The 17093-nt window shown below is 41.4% G+C and overlaps 2 protein-coding genes across 2 annotated transcripts in view; one reads left to right on the forward strand and one right to left on the reverse strand.

Moving 5' to 3' along the window:
• nwd2 (NACHT and WD repeat domain containing 2) overlaps positions 1-10070 on the forward strand; it is a gene marked incomplete at both ends in the record, with an annotated part of 44970 nt that extends 34900 nt beyond the window's left edge. The window contains 3 exons of the mRNA XM_083992980.1: positions 224-374; positions 1903-2492; positions 6174-10070. Of these exons, the coding sequence (XP_083849106.1) occupies positions 224-374; positions 1903-2492; positions 6174-10070 (4638 nt within the window). The remainder of the gene's footprint in view (positions 1-223; positions 375-1902; positions 2493-6173) is intronic.
• The window catches only part of rell1 (RELT like 1), a 155540-nt gene that overhangs the window by 76949 nt on the left and 61498 nt on the right, over positions 1-17093 (reverse strand). The window lies entirely within an intron of this gene.

Genomic DNA, 17093 nt, shown 5'->3' on the forward strand with positions numbered 1-17093 from the left:
ATCAGTTCACTCCAGCCTTGAACGCCCCAGAGGGACGAATCAGACCTGAAATCAGCCCAATTATTCCTGAGTATGTGGTCAGCATATGAACGGAACAAAATCTCCTTTCGTACACTTTTTATCTGCATAGTGAGTCCAAAAATAAGAACGAGAAGCCTCCCTCTGAGTCCTCCGTCCTACTGTAAAGTCATGTCCTCTCTCCGCCCCCCCCTGTCCTGCTCAGATGGAGTCAAGCAGCGCAGCCAAGACCAAGAATGACAAGGCCTGGAGGAATGTGTCGGAGGAGATCAAGAGGATCTTCCGGACGGCAGTGCTGCAGCTTCAGGAGAAAGGGACCATGAAGAGCGCTCAGGCCAAGAAATTCCTCTGCTCTGGTCAGTTTCACGTCGACTTTTTCTTTCTTTGCCACATTTTCCTGTCACAAATCACGAATAATGAATTCTTTTCAAGTTGAAACACGTCCTCGCTGTTCATTTTTTTGTCTTTCTGGGTTTCAATCTGGTTTTTGAAATGAGTTATTGATTCTTACATCCAAAAAATAATTGTTTTATCCGACTGTTTGATAAACAAGTAGCTTGACTGATCAATGTAACATTTCCACCCTAAGTGGGGGAAACAACAAGGCCATGTCCTTGATGAGTGATGAGTGTTTAGACTCTGATCTACTTACAAAACTGATAAGGAGAGATGAGAAGCGATCAGGATCTGTCAAGTCAGCAGACGACAGTGATGGATCGATCACGCTGCATGTTCGCCTCAAGGTTAAAATCCAAGCAGAGCGTCGCAGTGAAAAAGAAAATACCTTTTAAAATCCTTTATTTTTTGTCAGTTTCTTTAAATGTTATAGTACAATATTTTCATTATTATCAGGCTAATTATTGAGGAACCCTGCTGTATTGTGTTTTTAGTCACAATTTGCCCCCGAATGTGGTACTTGAAAGGTACTAATTATTTTTAACCAAAAGTGGCTTCCCTGAGCTCCCTTAGTGAGATCAAACAACAAAAACTGAATTCAGAGCAAAAACAAAACAGTAATTCTCTTACTCTTCACACCTCTATTCAACCAGAGTTACGTTTCCACCACTTAAGGTTGATCCAACCTGCTCTCGTATCGTCTTTCCATCTGGGAGTCTCCCAGTTATTACTGAATTGTTTGGACAGTGCTGAACTCATCTATCAAGACATGTTCCTTTGTTTGAGATGATCTGAGCAATATGCTCTCAGCCTCCGATGACAAGTCTTTGTTTTACGGGGCCTTGTTTTTACAGCTTGTATAGCCTTTTACATGGCGGAAAAAAAGTAAGAGTAAGACAAATCTAATTAGGTAATTGCCGTTCAACTTTTATAATTTCACATGAAAAGGAAGCACCTCCTTTTGTGTCAGGAAGCTGCAGCTTTAATTGAGCACTTTGGGCTTTAAGCGATGCTTGCTCGGACTATATAGGGGAAGTTGTGCCATCGCTTGGAACTCCCAACTTTCCTTTCACACTTTTTTTTTTTTCCTCCTCTCGCACCTAATTAGCAGGCTACCAAAAACTACACAGGAGATGCTGGCAGAATTTCAGTCAGGCGGCTCTTTGTGGGGGAGCCTGCGATACAGTTCAGCAGTGCTGGCTTATGTGATTTTATCAACTTTGTTTCTTCTTAAATAAGACTCAAGAGAAATCTATCTAATCGGAGGGTAACGGCTTCTAAAATCTGTTCAGCTTTGCTCCTGAATGAAATCTAAATCCTGCATCTGTTAGACTTTTATCGTCGCAGGTTGCACATTACAATCCAGCAGTGGCCTTTTCTCAGCCGTATAGAAAAATTATAGACCATTTAAGAATGAGAAGTGATGTTTTTTTTGTTTTTTTTTCCATTTGAAATATGACCGAGTTGTATTTTCTTTCTTTACTTCAGCCTTGGAGGATGAATTAGACTTCGCCCTTGGGAAACAAACTCCTGCCTTTCTCAGGAAATGTGTCTGCTACATTCGCAAGATCTCCAACTTCGACCGCTTCGCCAAGCTCCCCGACATGTCCCGCTACATGGACATCGTGGTCAGCGCCGACCGCGTCATGCGCAACCAGGAGTCCTACGAACGTCTCCTGAAGGTGCGGGACGAGTTCATCCCGACGGTGGTGGCCGCCTCCAACCTGCGCGTCTATTCTTCGGTCACTCACTGCGACATGAAGCTGGGCTACTCCCAGGAGGTGGAGAGCCACTACGTGGAGGGCCTGTGCAAGCAGTTCTACGAGGACATGGTGGACATCATCCAGGCCACCGTCCAGCAGAACTTCGACACGGAGGCCGACCCGCTGTACGACGAGATCCTCCAACACCTGTCTCTGTGTAAAACCCACGCCGCGCTCTACGAGTACAAGACCGAGTCGCTGGATTTCGTGCAGGAGTATGTGATGCCGTCCAAGGGCAGCAGGATGAGCCCCATGGTGGTGTTCGGCGGGCCCTGCACGGGAAAGACGCTGCTGCTGTCCGAGGTGGCCAAAGAGGTGAGACGCACCAAATCGCGGTGTTTTTCTTTTCTTCCTGCTTTTGTGCGTAACCCCCGCCAACCCCCTTCTGCCGCTCTCATCTGTCCGTCTGATCCAAGCATGTGTCGGTCTTTGTGCGACAGAGTACGAGGGGGCGTGCAACTGTTCATCTCTTCCCGTCAAACGCTCGCTTGACCATCTGTGTTTCCGCACAGAGACAATCCATCGCCATGCACATGTCTCGAATTTCCTGTGAAGCCATCCAAGAGTGCATAGTGTATGTGTGTGTGTTTGTATGTCCACATCTGCATGTGACTTTTACCAGTTTCCTCTTAAACATCTGTAGTCATTCCTGCACAGCCTGCGCACATGTGTTTCTTAATGTGCACATGTGCATCGTGTGTATGTTGCTTTACGTTTGTGCACATGTAACATACTCTGTGTTCACTCTGTGGCTTTGTGTGTGCCATCTGGTTGTCCACCTACATTAGGATCACACCGTAGCCAAGATCACACAGCAGACGCCCACATACCCACCCCTCCTGTCCAACCTTAGTAAAAAAAAATTGTCACATTAAGAGTGTTTACTGCAAATCATCCATGTGTGGCGGTTTTATTAGATATTTCTATTAAAAATAACACACAGAGCATGTTTTATCACACTAATGGATAATATGGAAAGTTTTCATGATTTCCATCCATCATTTCAGCTGATGTAGCTACAGTTTTCCTTTCAGTGCAACACAGACATGTGTGTTTTTTTTGTTGTTGTTCTGTTTTTTTTTTACCACAGGAGCTTTGCTGCTTTCTTAGCGCCTGTCCTGATTTCCGCGGCATAACTTTCGTTCTTTCATGTTTTCAATAGCAGGTGGATGTTTCAAAAGCTTCCCTGTAACATGCTGACAGCCACAGTGTGAAAGCAGGTTTTTGTAAATAAAAAAAGGAAAAATCTGTTTTCTGAAATCTTAAAAAAAAAAGAGGGTCACGTATCCATTCAGAATTAACTCTAAAAACCCTGTTACAACTAAAAACAAAAATGATAAATTCAAACTCTTGTGATTAACCATTGACTCATTAAATAATACAGTATTTCTAAACCATTTGTACCCACACAGATAAGCTGACTGATTTATCACACAACCATATTGTGTGTGGGCTGCGTGTTATCTGTTTAGAAATTGTCCACCTCATCATTTAGCGAAAAGATGAATATTTCATCCTGTCTTTGTTTTAATCTGCTTCCAAAGCCATAAAGATGCAGTTTAAGTCGGATGATCCAACATTAGTGCAGCAGTTGTAGTTTTCTGTTTATTATTAGCCTTATTATCCTGTGTAGCTATTAATTTTCAGCTATTTCATCCTAAGAGTGAGAGATACAAGGAGGGTGATGTTATTAGATTTCAGTGGGTCTAAAAGAGGACACAAGTTTTCTGTGGGCCACAGAGTGTGATTCACACCTCGCCTCTTTGATTCATCTGACCTGTGGAGCTTTTATGTCTTTACTTTTTAGCTCAGATCACACTGGGTCCATCTGTCCACCTCTGAGAGGTCCAAACTGTTTGCTTTGTAGAGAGAATACAACACAGACTGGTCAAACTGTGTAAATTCATGAGAAAAATATTAATCTTTATACATTTTTTGATCATAGCAGCCATTTCAGACTCTCTGTGGTAGCACAAGATGTGTTATGTCCTTTGTTTCTTTACATCAAAGGAAAGGGAAGTAAGTTGCATAATGTACAAAGTCTAATCACAAAGTAAATAAAGTGTGCAAGTCTAGATATCTAAAACTTGTGCACATAGTAATGACCTGTGGGTGAAAGCTTTGTAATTCAAGATAATGGCCAGATCAGCAGTTTGCAAACTGACATGTTCAATTAATTCAGTAAAAACAAGGCCTTCTTGAAAGCAATAGCAATTCAAAACAATAATAATAAAATTGGCTATTTCAAAGAGTTGTTATCCGTGCTGCCAGATACTGCTACCATATTAAAGAGGTTTTTTATTGAGCATGTGCATGTGGCAGATGCATGCTGGGTTTGATTGAAGAATTGTATTTGTATGCATTCATGCAGGCAGTAGTGAGTGAGACAGCATGCTTTTTACAACAAGCTAATTGAAAATAAAACTGAAATTGACTGCTGTTATTGTCAAGCCACAGGGGTGTACGTTTTCTATGTTTTTAGTGAAGAAGCACACAAAGTGAAAGTGTGGTTATAAAACATAGTGGAAAATTTAACACAGTTAATGTATATCTTGTTTTTGAAATATAATTCACATCAGGCCACTGAGGGGAAAGGAAACCAGGTCTAAAAGTATTTCCATTGTGGGATGCGATGAGCTAAATTAAGTTAAGGTAAATGTTAAATAAGCTAAGTTAAATGATTAAGCTGAACATATAAAGTGGCAAAAAGAAGGATAACATGAAAGAGAATTAGCCGGATATTATACTTTGAGCTTTATTGCACCACTTAACCATGTTAACCAGGTGCCTCAGGCCTTAACAGAGTTTTATGATGATAACAGGTATTTTAGGATGTTAAAAAAGCCAAATCACACACAGTCACCGGATAAAAATACAGTGTAACAAATGAGAAATCACAATTGTTGTTAAAAAAGACGATTATAGCACATATTATAGCACAATGGAATGTAAAGGGTTCGTACAGCACAATGGCTGCTTTGGCACAGTACAGAATATTGTCAATGCAGGAATGAAGGAAGGAGCACATTTACTGTCCCCTCATCAGGCTAATTAAAGTTGCCTAGATTTTCATTTAGGGCTGATTACAGTAGTAGGATTTAGGCTTGTGCATAGACAAACATAATTCTTGCCACTTTGCAGCTCTGTGATCTCGCCTTCCTGTTCTGTAGTTGCTCAGATTTAATTTAAAACATGCAACATAGTTGCATCCTTGTAAACTATATCCTTTTCATAAAAAATACATTCATAGAAATCTGTGAATATAAAGCAGGCTGATAAAAAGATTAGACTTTATTTCTGCACAACCTTATAGCATCTAATATTCATACAGTAGTTGTATAAACTCAGTCACAAAAGTCATATTTCAAACAGTAAATACTCCACTGACAGACCCTGTGTCTCTGAGTTTTTTCCCTCCTCCTCTAACACATACTACAGCTAAATGTGGAGCAGGCATCACCACCGTTGCCCTGAAAGTGTCAAATAACATCTTAATGTCTCCCGAAATCTCAGCTGAGCCATTTAATGAATTCATGAATGAAATTATAATATCAATGAAGTCTCAAAATTGGAGTACCGTAGTTCTCATTCATGGAATATTTCCCACAATGATAAGATGTTTCATACATGAAGTAAGATATCTGTATTAATGACTTTGAAGAATGTGAGGAAATTACTGAATTTTATACTTTTATCCGTCTTAAAAAAAAAAGTTAGAAATTTAGTGCAGCACAGATAAGGTAAAAAATTATTAAACCTCTCCTCTGTGCTGTGCTAATGAGCCCTGCTTCATTGTGTTGGAATAAAAATTAATTTGATCGGTCTTCCCTCACTGTAGAGCTGTTTCTTTAACCAGACCTGGCAAAATGAATGTATTTTTTTCTCACAGAAACAAATGTGTGATAAATCTACATAATCATCACATGTGCTATTTAGATATGGACAATTTCCAGAACCCATTCATAAAAACATATATTCTGTATTTTTTTCTTTCAGGCCTACACATGGCTACAGAAAGAGATGGGCCCTGAAACCGACCCAGTGGTCATAGTCCGTTACATTGGCTCCAGTCTGCTCTCCACAGACCTGCGCACCCTCCTCCAGAGCATCTGTGAACAGATTGCAATAAACTACCGCTGCCTGATTCACTTTTTGCCTAATAAGATCCAGGAGATGAGGGAGCTCCTGATCAGCCTTCTAGGGGAATCCTCATTCCACAGACCCTTGGTCATCGTCTTGGATGCCCTGGAGCAGCTCTCAGATGCCGATGAAGCTCGTAAGCTGTGGTGGCTCCCCATACACCTGCCTCGGACAGTCCGCATTATAGTCTCAACATTACCCAATAAACATGGCATCCTGCAGAAGCTCCGACACCTCATCCATGACGAAGGTTATTATGTGGAATTAATTCAGAGGGACCGCAAGGTCTGTAGCCAAACATTAAAGCAGCAGTTGCTGGGGGTGAAGAGGAAAGTCACCTCAGGCCAACAGATCTACGTCAACGAGGCACTGGCCAAGTGTACATTACCCATGTTTGTCAACCTGATTTACAGAGAGGTAGTTCACTGGAGGTCTCACAAAGATGTGGATGACCGGTCCTTGTGCTCCACAGTGCATGAAAGCATTGAGCAGCTCTTCTACTCAGTGGAGAACAAGTTGGGTCAGCGATTTGTCTTCAGAGCCTTAGGGTACATCACCATGGCGAAGGCTGGACTAACTGAGGTCGAGCTGGAAGATATTCTGTCCTTGGATAATATAGTGCTTGGAGACGTTATTGTGGCAACGTACCTCAAAAACCCCTTGAGGATCTCTTATGACTTGGTTGCAAGGCTCAAAGAGGAGCTGGAAGGATATCTAGTGGAACGTCAGGTACGCAACGTCACCCTGATGGTGTGGGCCAACAGACATCTGCATCTCATCGCTCAGAAGCTGTATCTTAGCAACGAGGAGGATGTCCATCAAATGCACAGCCTCCTAGCTGAGTACTTCCTTGGGGCATGGTCAGGTGGCAGGAAGAAGATCTTCACATACGATAACAACCATTTCACTTCCCTCAACATATCTCATCACAAAAACCCTCACCACCAACAGTCACATGAAAAAACATCTTCTGATAAGTACTCCTATGACAGGCAGACTCCCGAGCAGCCTTGGGTGTTCCAGTGCAACCTTTTAGAGCCTGATATTTTCTTTGTCAACCACAGGAAGATGATAGAGCTGGTGTACCACCTTACTAGGAGTGGGCGCACCGATGACCTCATGTTTGGCGTCATCATGAACTTCAGTTGGCTCTACACAATGATCAAGATCGGCCAGTTTGAAAAGGCCATAACTGACATTGACCTAGCTTACAGCTACACCCAAGAAAAAGAACTGAAGTTCCTGGCCACTACTCTGCGTAGCATTAAGGTAAAAGTGTTAAAGAACCCAGCATCACTGTCTGCAGAACTTCAGCAACGGCTTCTGCCTGTTGTCACCTCCCTGCCCAAGCTCAGACATCTCCTCCTGGAGTGTGACAAAGATGGTCCGAAGTACTGCTCCATAGTGCCTCTCCACTCCTCTATGGATGTCACCTACAGTCCAGAGAGGCTTCCTCTGTGCTCTAGCTACATGCAAATTGTGGAGATCTTGCCCACTTTAGCTCCAAACATAGTCCTTGTAGCCCTTGAAGATGGATCTGTCAGTACTTGGGATGTAGAGAGCAGACAACTACTACGACAGATCGACACAGCCAGATCTGTTGTGCTGGGAATCAGACTAACCACTGATGAAAAGTATCTGGTTGTGGCCACAACCAAAAATACGCTGCTCATCTATGATAATCACAAGTCCTGCCTTTTATCTGAGGTTGAAATCAAGGGGTCTAAACATAGTGGTGTTGCTGGTGGGGTGGCCTTCATCAATGGTTTTACTTTGTCTACCCATCATGCTTTGGCTTGGCTTGAGGCTAGTAAAGACGTCAATGTCATTGATCTACTCTACGGATGGCCTCTCTACCAGTTTCACTGCTGGTACGAGGTGACTTGTGTGCAGTGCTCTCCAGATGGAATGTATGCCTTCTGTGGCCAGTACCTCAACACTGCATCCATCTTTCATCTGGGAAATGGGGACAAGTTAGCCACTGTGACCTCTGAGTTTTCCGGGGGGTTCGTGAAATCCATCCTTGTGCTGGACACCCTTAATCAAATGGTGATGATTGACAATGAGGGAAGTTTGTCAGTGTGGAACACCAAAGAGGTCACCAACCCGAAGCTGATGGAGGATTACGATTGCAGAGGGGATGACAGTGAAGTGGTGGGCATTGAGTTATCAGAGGACCAACGCTCCATTCTCATTTGCAAAGCCAGAAGTATTGAAGTGCTGGATACAAAAGTGTGGAAAATGGTAGAGAAGTTCAAAGCCAAACGTACTGAACGCTTTGTCGCTGCTGTTCTCTCCAAGAATGGACAAAGCATCGTGGCCTCCATGGAGAACACCTCTTCCATCTTTGTCTGGAGGAGGGACAGTGGACAGTGCATGGCTAGCCTGATTGAGATCTCAGGGGCTATTGTAAAACTCATTAAATCAGTCCACCACAATCTGCTGCTTTCTGTTGCAAGCAGTGGAGTGCTGTCTGTGTGGGACATTGATATCATCACCGCCATGTCTAATATTGACAAAACAGGCAAGAAGATCCAGACCTTGCTGCTGTCCGGCAGAGAGGATTACGTGTTTACCATGGACGGTTCAGAAGCTGTCCACAAGTGGAACTTCAGCACAGGCTTTATTGAGACGGTCTTCAAGCACGAGGGTGTAGTGGAGAACTGTGTTCTAACCTCCGCAGGGGATCTCATGGTGACTTCAGATGACAAGTCCAGCCAGTACATTTGGCAAACCAGCACTGGAGAAAACATCTTCCGCATCAACGGACAGAGAATTTCACAGCTGCTAATCACCCACAATGACCAGTTTGTGGTGTCGCTCTGTGAGCAGAATGCCTCCAGAGTCTGGAGGCTCGCAACCGGCCACAAAGTGTGCAACATCTTAGTCACCCTCCAAAGTGCTCTGATCACCACAGCAAACACTTTCCTCGTGGGAACATCCAAAAACAAGCTCCTCGCTGTCAGCCTATGGTCGGGCAGCGTATCCAAGAAGTTTGTCTGTGATGATGGTATTACCATCGTCAACTTCAAGCTCATTCCTGACTGCCCCGACTGTGTGGTGTTCATCACATCAACAGAGACTGTCTTCATCTGGAGTGTGGCAGATGAGTCAGTCTGCAGGCGAGTCCAGCTGCCGACCAACTTCCTCAAAAATCTTGAGGACTTCCAGATCTCACCCAATGGGAAACTAGGAATTGTCTCCAAGGGGGATGAGAATATAAATGTCCTGGACCTTCACAGTGGGAAGCTGAGGCTTGTCCATGCTGCTGGAATAATCTGGCGCCAGAAATTATCAAGAGATGGACGTTATCTAGTGTACGTCTGTTTCCGGAACTGTGATGAAGATGACGATGCCGGTGTTGTGTCCAATCTTATAGTGATGCGCCTTGCTGATGGTAAGAGCATCGGCACGTGCTCACTTTACAAGACTCCCACCTTCCTGTCGCTTTGCCAGAGAGCACTAAACATCATCATTGGCTTTGAAGACGGCAGCATCGGCACTTACACAGTGGTGGACCGTGTGGATGCTGCCCTCAAGATAAAGATAGCCACCTCCAACAGCCGACAGATTGTCAACAATGCCTCACAGAAGGTTCGGCCCAAATGTGGCAACCATTCCTTTAAGACCGTCGCCGACTGCACTTGGAGGGAGTCGACAGAGGTCTTCTCCAGGGACAGCCCCATCAATGTGTCTGACTCCGGTGAAGGTGAGTCAACCACCCCTACAAAAAAGACTGAATTGCTGCAGTGATAGTTGACAAAGTAAAAAGTGGGTGGAGTTAGGACAGAAGGGAGGAGATAGATGACTAAGTTTAGAATCTCTGGGGTTGCAGTTGATTCTTGTTTACAGCCACGTGATTCAGCTGCAGATGTCAGCCCTCTGGGTAGTTAATGGGCCGACCGTTTTAACGCTGCACTCAAATTATGTATTACATACTTCCAACTTATACAGTATCTGTTTGTTTTACACATGAAGACTGTTAGAAAAATACTTTGTTTTTGAAAAGAGGAAAAAATGTAAATTCTGTGCGTTATTAATTTGCCATTATGTGTCCTTTTGCATTTGAAGAACAAAAGTTATTATTCAAGTGTCTCGGTCAAACATTTTCAGAGCCATTCCAGTGATCTTAGCCACTTTCATTGTACACTATCTTTATTTACATTGTGCACATTAAGCCATAATGTTGTTCTTAAAAGAGTGTTTATGTTTGTACTTACATCAGTTGGTACTGTACAAAATGGAGGAACTATGAACATATGTACATATCTCTTTTTGGCTGCTGCAATTTGTGCAACTCCTTAAAAATGTTATGTTGTGCTTAATGCAATCAAAGTGAGTGCCTGGAATTTTAAAATGTTCCTTATGTGCAGATTACAAGATTTATGAAAATGCAGGGAATTTGTAAACACAGTATACACATAGTTACATAATACTTGCATTGACGTTAAATCTAAGCGATCAGTGTACTGAAATCCAGTCAACAACACGAGAGATCGATGGCATTGCTCTTTGTAATGATAGTTGTAGAAATTTCTTGGAACAGTTTACGTGAATTTGATGTGACTTTACCCACGGTTCCATCGATTTGTGTGCTGTTCGTTTTAAGGGAAACACCACTATTGAGCATACAGTGTAGCATAGCACCATACACATTCACGCCTTAACCAGTGTACTTGCTTTAGGTTTAGTGAAGTTTGTTCAAATGTTTTGGTAGTGAAGGACAGAGTGGTTAGCCCAATGTTTCACTGAAACCACTTGGCTGTGTGGATATATTTAGAGGTCTATACAGTAGGTGGAAGCACTTTATGAGTGGTTTGTGAGAAATTGTTAGATTTATTCATATTTAAAAAATGTATAAACTGTTTAAAGTGATCTAGATTTGTCTTAAACAGATGTTGGATTTGCCTACAAAAAGACACAAGGCCATCCAGGTACTTGCAGGCTACAGCTGACTCACTGAAATGCTGATCTTTCTTTGTATGCCTGGTATGAATACAAAGATGTTGTCATTTTAACTACTTACTGCAGAGATGGGCAAATTGGAAATCTATGGGATCAAATAAGCGTCAGTAAGATGTTGTGCTTGAGAAGTGTTGTTCAGAAAAAAAAATCAAATCTTCCGTAAACCTGTGAAAAAAACTCTCATTGAAACTTACAAGTTGTAAATGTGTAGCAGCAATTTGTTCTGAGGATGACAAAATTTGGGCACAAATAATAATTGAGGATACGTCAAACTGCCTCTGTGAACATCTCATTACAGATTCAAGCAGAAAAAAAACGTGTAACTGAAGTTACAGACAAACTTGTATTTAAGTTACATACACAAATTGAAGCCCTGCTTTAAAAACCAAAATCTGGGCCAAAATTTACCCTTTAAAATTCCCTTTTTTAAATTATTATGTGCCTTCTGCTTTGAATCTGTACTTGACGATAGCCTTGGTAGTTGTACACTGCATGCCACATAACTGCAACAACCATAGTTCGAGTCCAGTTTGGGAACTGTTGCATGTCATTGCCTCCCCATCCATCAACAGTCCAGTAAGGACAACAAAAGAGATTTTTGATAAATAAATCTGTATTCAGATGTTCACATAAGCAGTAATTTTCTCCAATTGTTTGTGTGTCCTCATCATTGATATAATTGATTTTAACAGCATTTTATTTAAATGTTTGTGTTACATACTTGGAATTTTCATGCAGTTTTGTTGCAGGTTTACATGACTAAATGAATTTGAAACAACTTCTACATTTTATTTACATGCTGTGAATCTTTTTGACCTGCATTTGACCCCATGGATTCTGGCTGATACACAGTGAAAGCCGTTAAAATCCGGTTTGCTGACAATCTAAAAGAGTATGTGCGAGTCTCCGAGGTTGTACCTTGCAGGTGCCGAGATAGCTTTTATAAAAGCATGTCTGTAATAACCCGAAACTGAGAATCTGTGTTCTGCAATTTTGAGCTCTGATGAGACCAATCATCTGCCAGGCATGACTGAAACAAAACCCACACATTTACACTAAGATATACTTTTTAAGGGCTATTCCATCTTAATGTATGTTTACTAATTTCGAACTGTTGAGATTATGGCCCTTGGATAATTTCAAAACCCGGGTAGCAGCATCAAGCTTTAAAGATACTTTTATTCCCTACAACTCAATAGTTTCTAAATTGAAAAGAAAAAAAAAGATATTCTATCATGTAATTGCCAAAGTCCAAATTATAGTTTGTGTTTCGTTTTGTTGACTGTCTCGTTTGTTTTTGAGGCTTGTACTGTAATTATATTGTTACCAAATTGTTTCAGTGTTCTACCGTGATTATGTTTATGATAGAGAAAACGTGCTATCTTTGCTAAAAAGTTTAAAAAAGAGTCCTCTTATGAAATACAGTATATGGGAATGCCAGTTTAAGAGTATATTTGAATGTGTCCATATGGAAGCCAGTAAATGGTATTATTGTATGTTAAGTAACTTGAATGACTTTTAATAACTTACATGTTTGCAACTCATAGTTGGCATACTGGTAATGAATGTTTCTATGGTATTCTTTGTATTGTCAGGACTGACTTACCTGTTTAGAGATTTATATTTTCATAAATGTTGTACTTACATTTTGTTACAGAGTTGTTTAACTGGAATTCAAACAGAAAAGAAACTTATGTCTGAAGCAATATGAAACTAGTGTGTATGCATTGTTTGTATGAAACATTTTAATGTAATAAAATGGTTCACTTTTTGCCTCCAACTCCACCGCCTCGAGCTTCTCACTGTAATTAGTCGCTGCTATAAGACACTGCAATCATGTGTCTGCTTTTAGACATGAAAGTGTTTTTATTTACAGCCTTTGATTTCAGAGCAGATAAAGACTCAGTCCTCAAGTACCAGCAGCAATAAGTTAACTTGCTCTGTGAAACAGGTAATTCATGTTTATTTAGACAGAAAACACTCACAGTGCTGACAGCCTGAAACACACACACACACACAGAGGGAACAGAGCTGTAAAATGATTTGATAGGCCAGTAATTGCTCTTCTGCGCTTGATGCCGAATGCCAGACAAGCATGGTGAATATTTCTCCAACACTGGCTGACAGTGTCAGTATAATTAGGCGATGCATGTGCAGCGCACCTGTACGGCGTCCCGCTCCAACCAAACGCGCGCAGCATACACGCTCACTGCCGCGTGCAGCATACACGCTCACTGCCACGCTCACTGCCACGCGCACAAATTTGCAAGGTAAACACATCCAAGATCAAGCTGTGATTGGCCAATAAAAACCCTGTTGCTTTGGGCTACCATTTTAATTTCCCAGTGGTGTCACTCTAAGCCAATCTGCGCCTGAGTGTATGTGTGTGTATGAGTGAGTGAATGTGTGTGTGTGTCCTGTCTCCACGGCAACATCAAGTCCACAGCGGTGACGGGCTTGGCCACGCCTCTCATTGTAATGATGGTGAGCTCATGTCTGTTGGCTATTGGGGCTGCTCCTGTCCTTATGACAACAAGGGCTTGACTATCGCTAGCACATTCCACCTGCAGCACCACACAGGCGTATAATTACACCACTTGTTTGTTGAGCAGGAGGTCTCCATAGGTCACGCAGCATGTGTGTGTGTATGTGTGTGTGTGTTATTGTGTCCTACACTAAGCAGCCTACTGTATGACATCGCCTCTTATTTACACAGCCCCAGAAATAGCCACATCACTGTCAGTGGCATTTAGTCCATAAACCTGGCCCCTCCTTTTGTCATCCATATATATTTTTTTTTCCAGCTGTAACCTGTATTTTCAGTGATGGGGAAGCCTACAGTATGAGTCATCCATATCTCCCTCCACCCTCCGCCCCACTCTCTCCCCCCCTCTCTCTCTGGCAAGCCAGATAAACGCTGTAACATAACTGGCGGCTGAGGGCAAACGAAAACCTGCACACACACACACACACACGCACCTAAAAAAAAATAAAAAAAATTTAATGTTCCAAATTCCCTGAGTAGCCTGAAACTAAAAGTCAACTTTTCATCAAATCTGATGTGTTCGTGGCACCAATTTTATTGCAGAGGTAAGTTACCACCAACCACCATCTCATCCCCCATTATCTTGTATTCTTCCCTCACGTTTCCCCATCGCCTCAACACCACACTGGAGGAGATAACTACCAACAAGTCCTGACCTAATTCTTGTGAAGCATGCTGGGAGGAGGCATGCTGATATGTGGAGGCTCTCTTCTCAGAGTCTGTCACTCCATTTTGATTTCAGGTGAGCAGTAGGAAATGGGAGGTGTTTGAAAATCTGTTTGCCTGTGATAGGTGGGAAAGATAAGAGCAGCCACGCTGCTGCCGTTGGTTTTTATCTTAACATACTGTACAGGAGGAAATAAAAGAGGAACAGACACTAGACAATTCATTCAGCTGTGAAAAGCCAATGTACGTAATACTTTAATTCACTCTCCCATAGACTCCAGTTTTAATAATTAAATAAAACAAATTAAATCCTGTGTATTAGTAAGGACGTTCCTCTCCATTTTGATTTCCGAGACAAATATCTCCAGCTATGACTCAATACTATCTCAAGTCCATTTATCATTCTGAAGACTGACACGTCACTGTTGACGCCCAACAGTGAAGGATTTCAGCAACGTTTGACGATGGATTAAAGTTTAAAATTACATGAGTGACATGAAGAATAAGATTCAGTCCATTGCTGTTCACACCCGCCATAGAGATTCAAATTATGTCTTGTTGTTTCAGCAGGAGAAAGGTTCAACACATGTCATTGTTTCTCAGACTCACTCATAACACTTTTCGAGAAAGGTCACAGTACATTGTTGACCTTGGAAAACGCACTACAGAGATTCATTAAAAACAGCTATGGAGCTTTCAGCACATGGAGGCAAACACTGGGCCCCACTTTTGGTATTTTGGGAAATGTTAATTCACTTTCAAGACATACAACTAAATGTAAAGCTAGCCACCAGGAGATGGTTAGCAACTAGACCAAAAATAGGGAGAAGGCTGAAAGTAACCCACAACTCTCCTTTTTTTTTTTTTTTTTTTATCTTATTTTATTCATTTTATTTTATTATTATTTATTTTGGTTTTTATTTTTTAAAACGGGTTCAGTTGAGGTTATAGTACAGTATGTGCCAATTGAGCCAATTCACCATTTCCAGTATTTATGCTGCTAAGCTAGGCTAACTGTCAGCTTTTGCTGGAATATCAAGCTAATGAAACAAAGTGGCAAGTAGGCTGTACACCAGCTTTATGCTAGGATGCTAACATGTTAAGCTATCTTTTGGAAAAATGTATAGTGTTTCATCAAAACTTGTGTCAAAGTTTCATTCTTCTCTGTGAAAATGTAATAAAAAAGAAAAAGTAAAAGGCAATGGTGTGAAAACACAGATGGGAAGCATTTATGCAGCACCACTGTCCTGTATCTTTGAAAATCTTTATTTTGCATCTGATGTGTCACAATGTTGTCATGTTTTGTGTCTTTCGCTGGAATATTTTCCACCATCCTGTCAGCTGCAGCCGGAGCGGAAAAAACGTCTCCAGTGTTTTTCAATGATATTCAGAGTATTTTCCTCTCTAAAAGCCTGTGTCTGAAATCCCTTACACCTTCACACACAGTCATGAGAAAACGTTCCTATGTGACAACGAGCTCAGTCATTGACATACATTTGCATTGCATACATTTCCATAATGATCATATCCAGAGAAGTCATTATTAAATGCTTTATGTATTGTATGAATTAATTCAATCAATAAAAACAATAACCTAAAGATTTTTACTCCACTTTCACAACATAACTCCATACATAACTAATCAGTTATGTTTCACATGTTTCACAAGAATATTGTTTTGTTTCTTTTGACCCCCAATCATTGATAATCATAGTTGTGCATTCATGTGTACACTCAATCTGATTCATCAGTTGTGTAGCCTACGTCATTTCCAAGTGAAGTCATTTGCTTATCACCTCACGCAAAACATCACCTCCTCTGTGCACTGAAGAAAAACAACACACCCATTATTTAATTTCCTCTGCTTAGTATATGACATATTTTTCTTGGAAAGTGTTATTTTCTTGAAAAACTTGAATCCATAAAGAGTTAAAACAACATTAATACACAACATACAATGGGAAGTTCTCACCCCTGAGACAAAAAATGCCCTCACTTTATTTATTTAATTTTTAAGTATATTTTAAGGACTTTTTTTAAAAACATTTTTATTTGATAGTAGCCTACAGTTGAGACAGACAGGGAGGCAGAGAGAGGGGGAATGACATGCAGTAAAGGGCCACTTGATGCAGGATTCGAACCCGGGCCCGACTTCAGCCAGGACTGCCTGCTCAACCCACTGCTCAACATGACACCCTGAAAATGTCCTTATTTTAATAAAAAAATAATAATAGGCCTAATTATGACTTTTTTGTACATTTCTGTATAGTGTAAATGTTGAGACAGACTCGTGCTCAGAAACTAGAATGTATCCCTTCTTCTTGTGCCTCTTTCCTCTTTTCTGGGCTGAAGCCAGGTTTTGTGAAGTGTGGACCAAGTGTTAAGGGCTGATTTCACTCTAATCGCATCCGAGTCATATGATCAACCATGGTAACTGTGAAGAGGCAGGTCAGGTTAAGCTGCGTCAAGCTCCACACACGTTTCTAGGTCAAAACAGGAAGTCAGGTACATTAAAGACCGTATGGTGCTGGTGAAGAGCTGCAGGTAAATTACGACTCTGATTTGTTCATTATTTTTAGGCAGATATGAAAATCAATCAA

This window comes from Trachurus trachurus, assembly GCF_905171665.1.
Source record: "Trachurus trachurus genome assembly, chromosome: 18".
NCBI classification, from domain to species: Eukaryota; Metazoa; Chordata; class Actinopteri; order Carangiformes; family Carangidae; genus Trachurus; species Trachurus trachurus.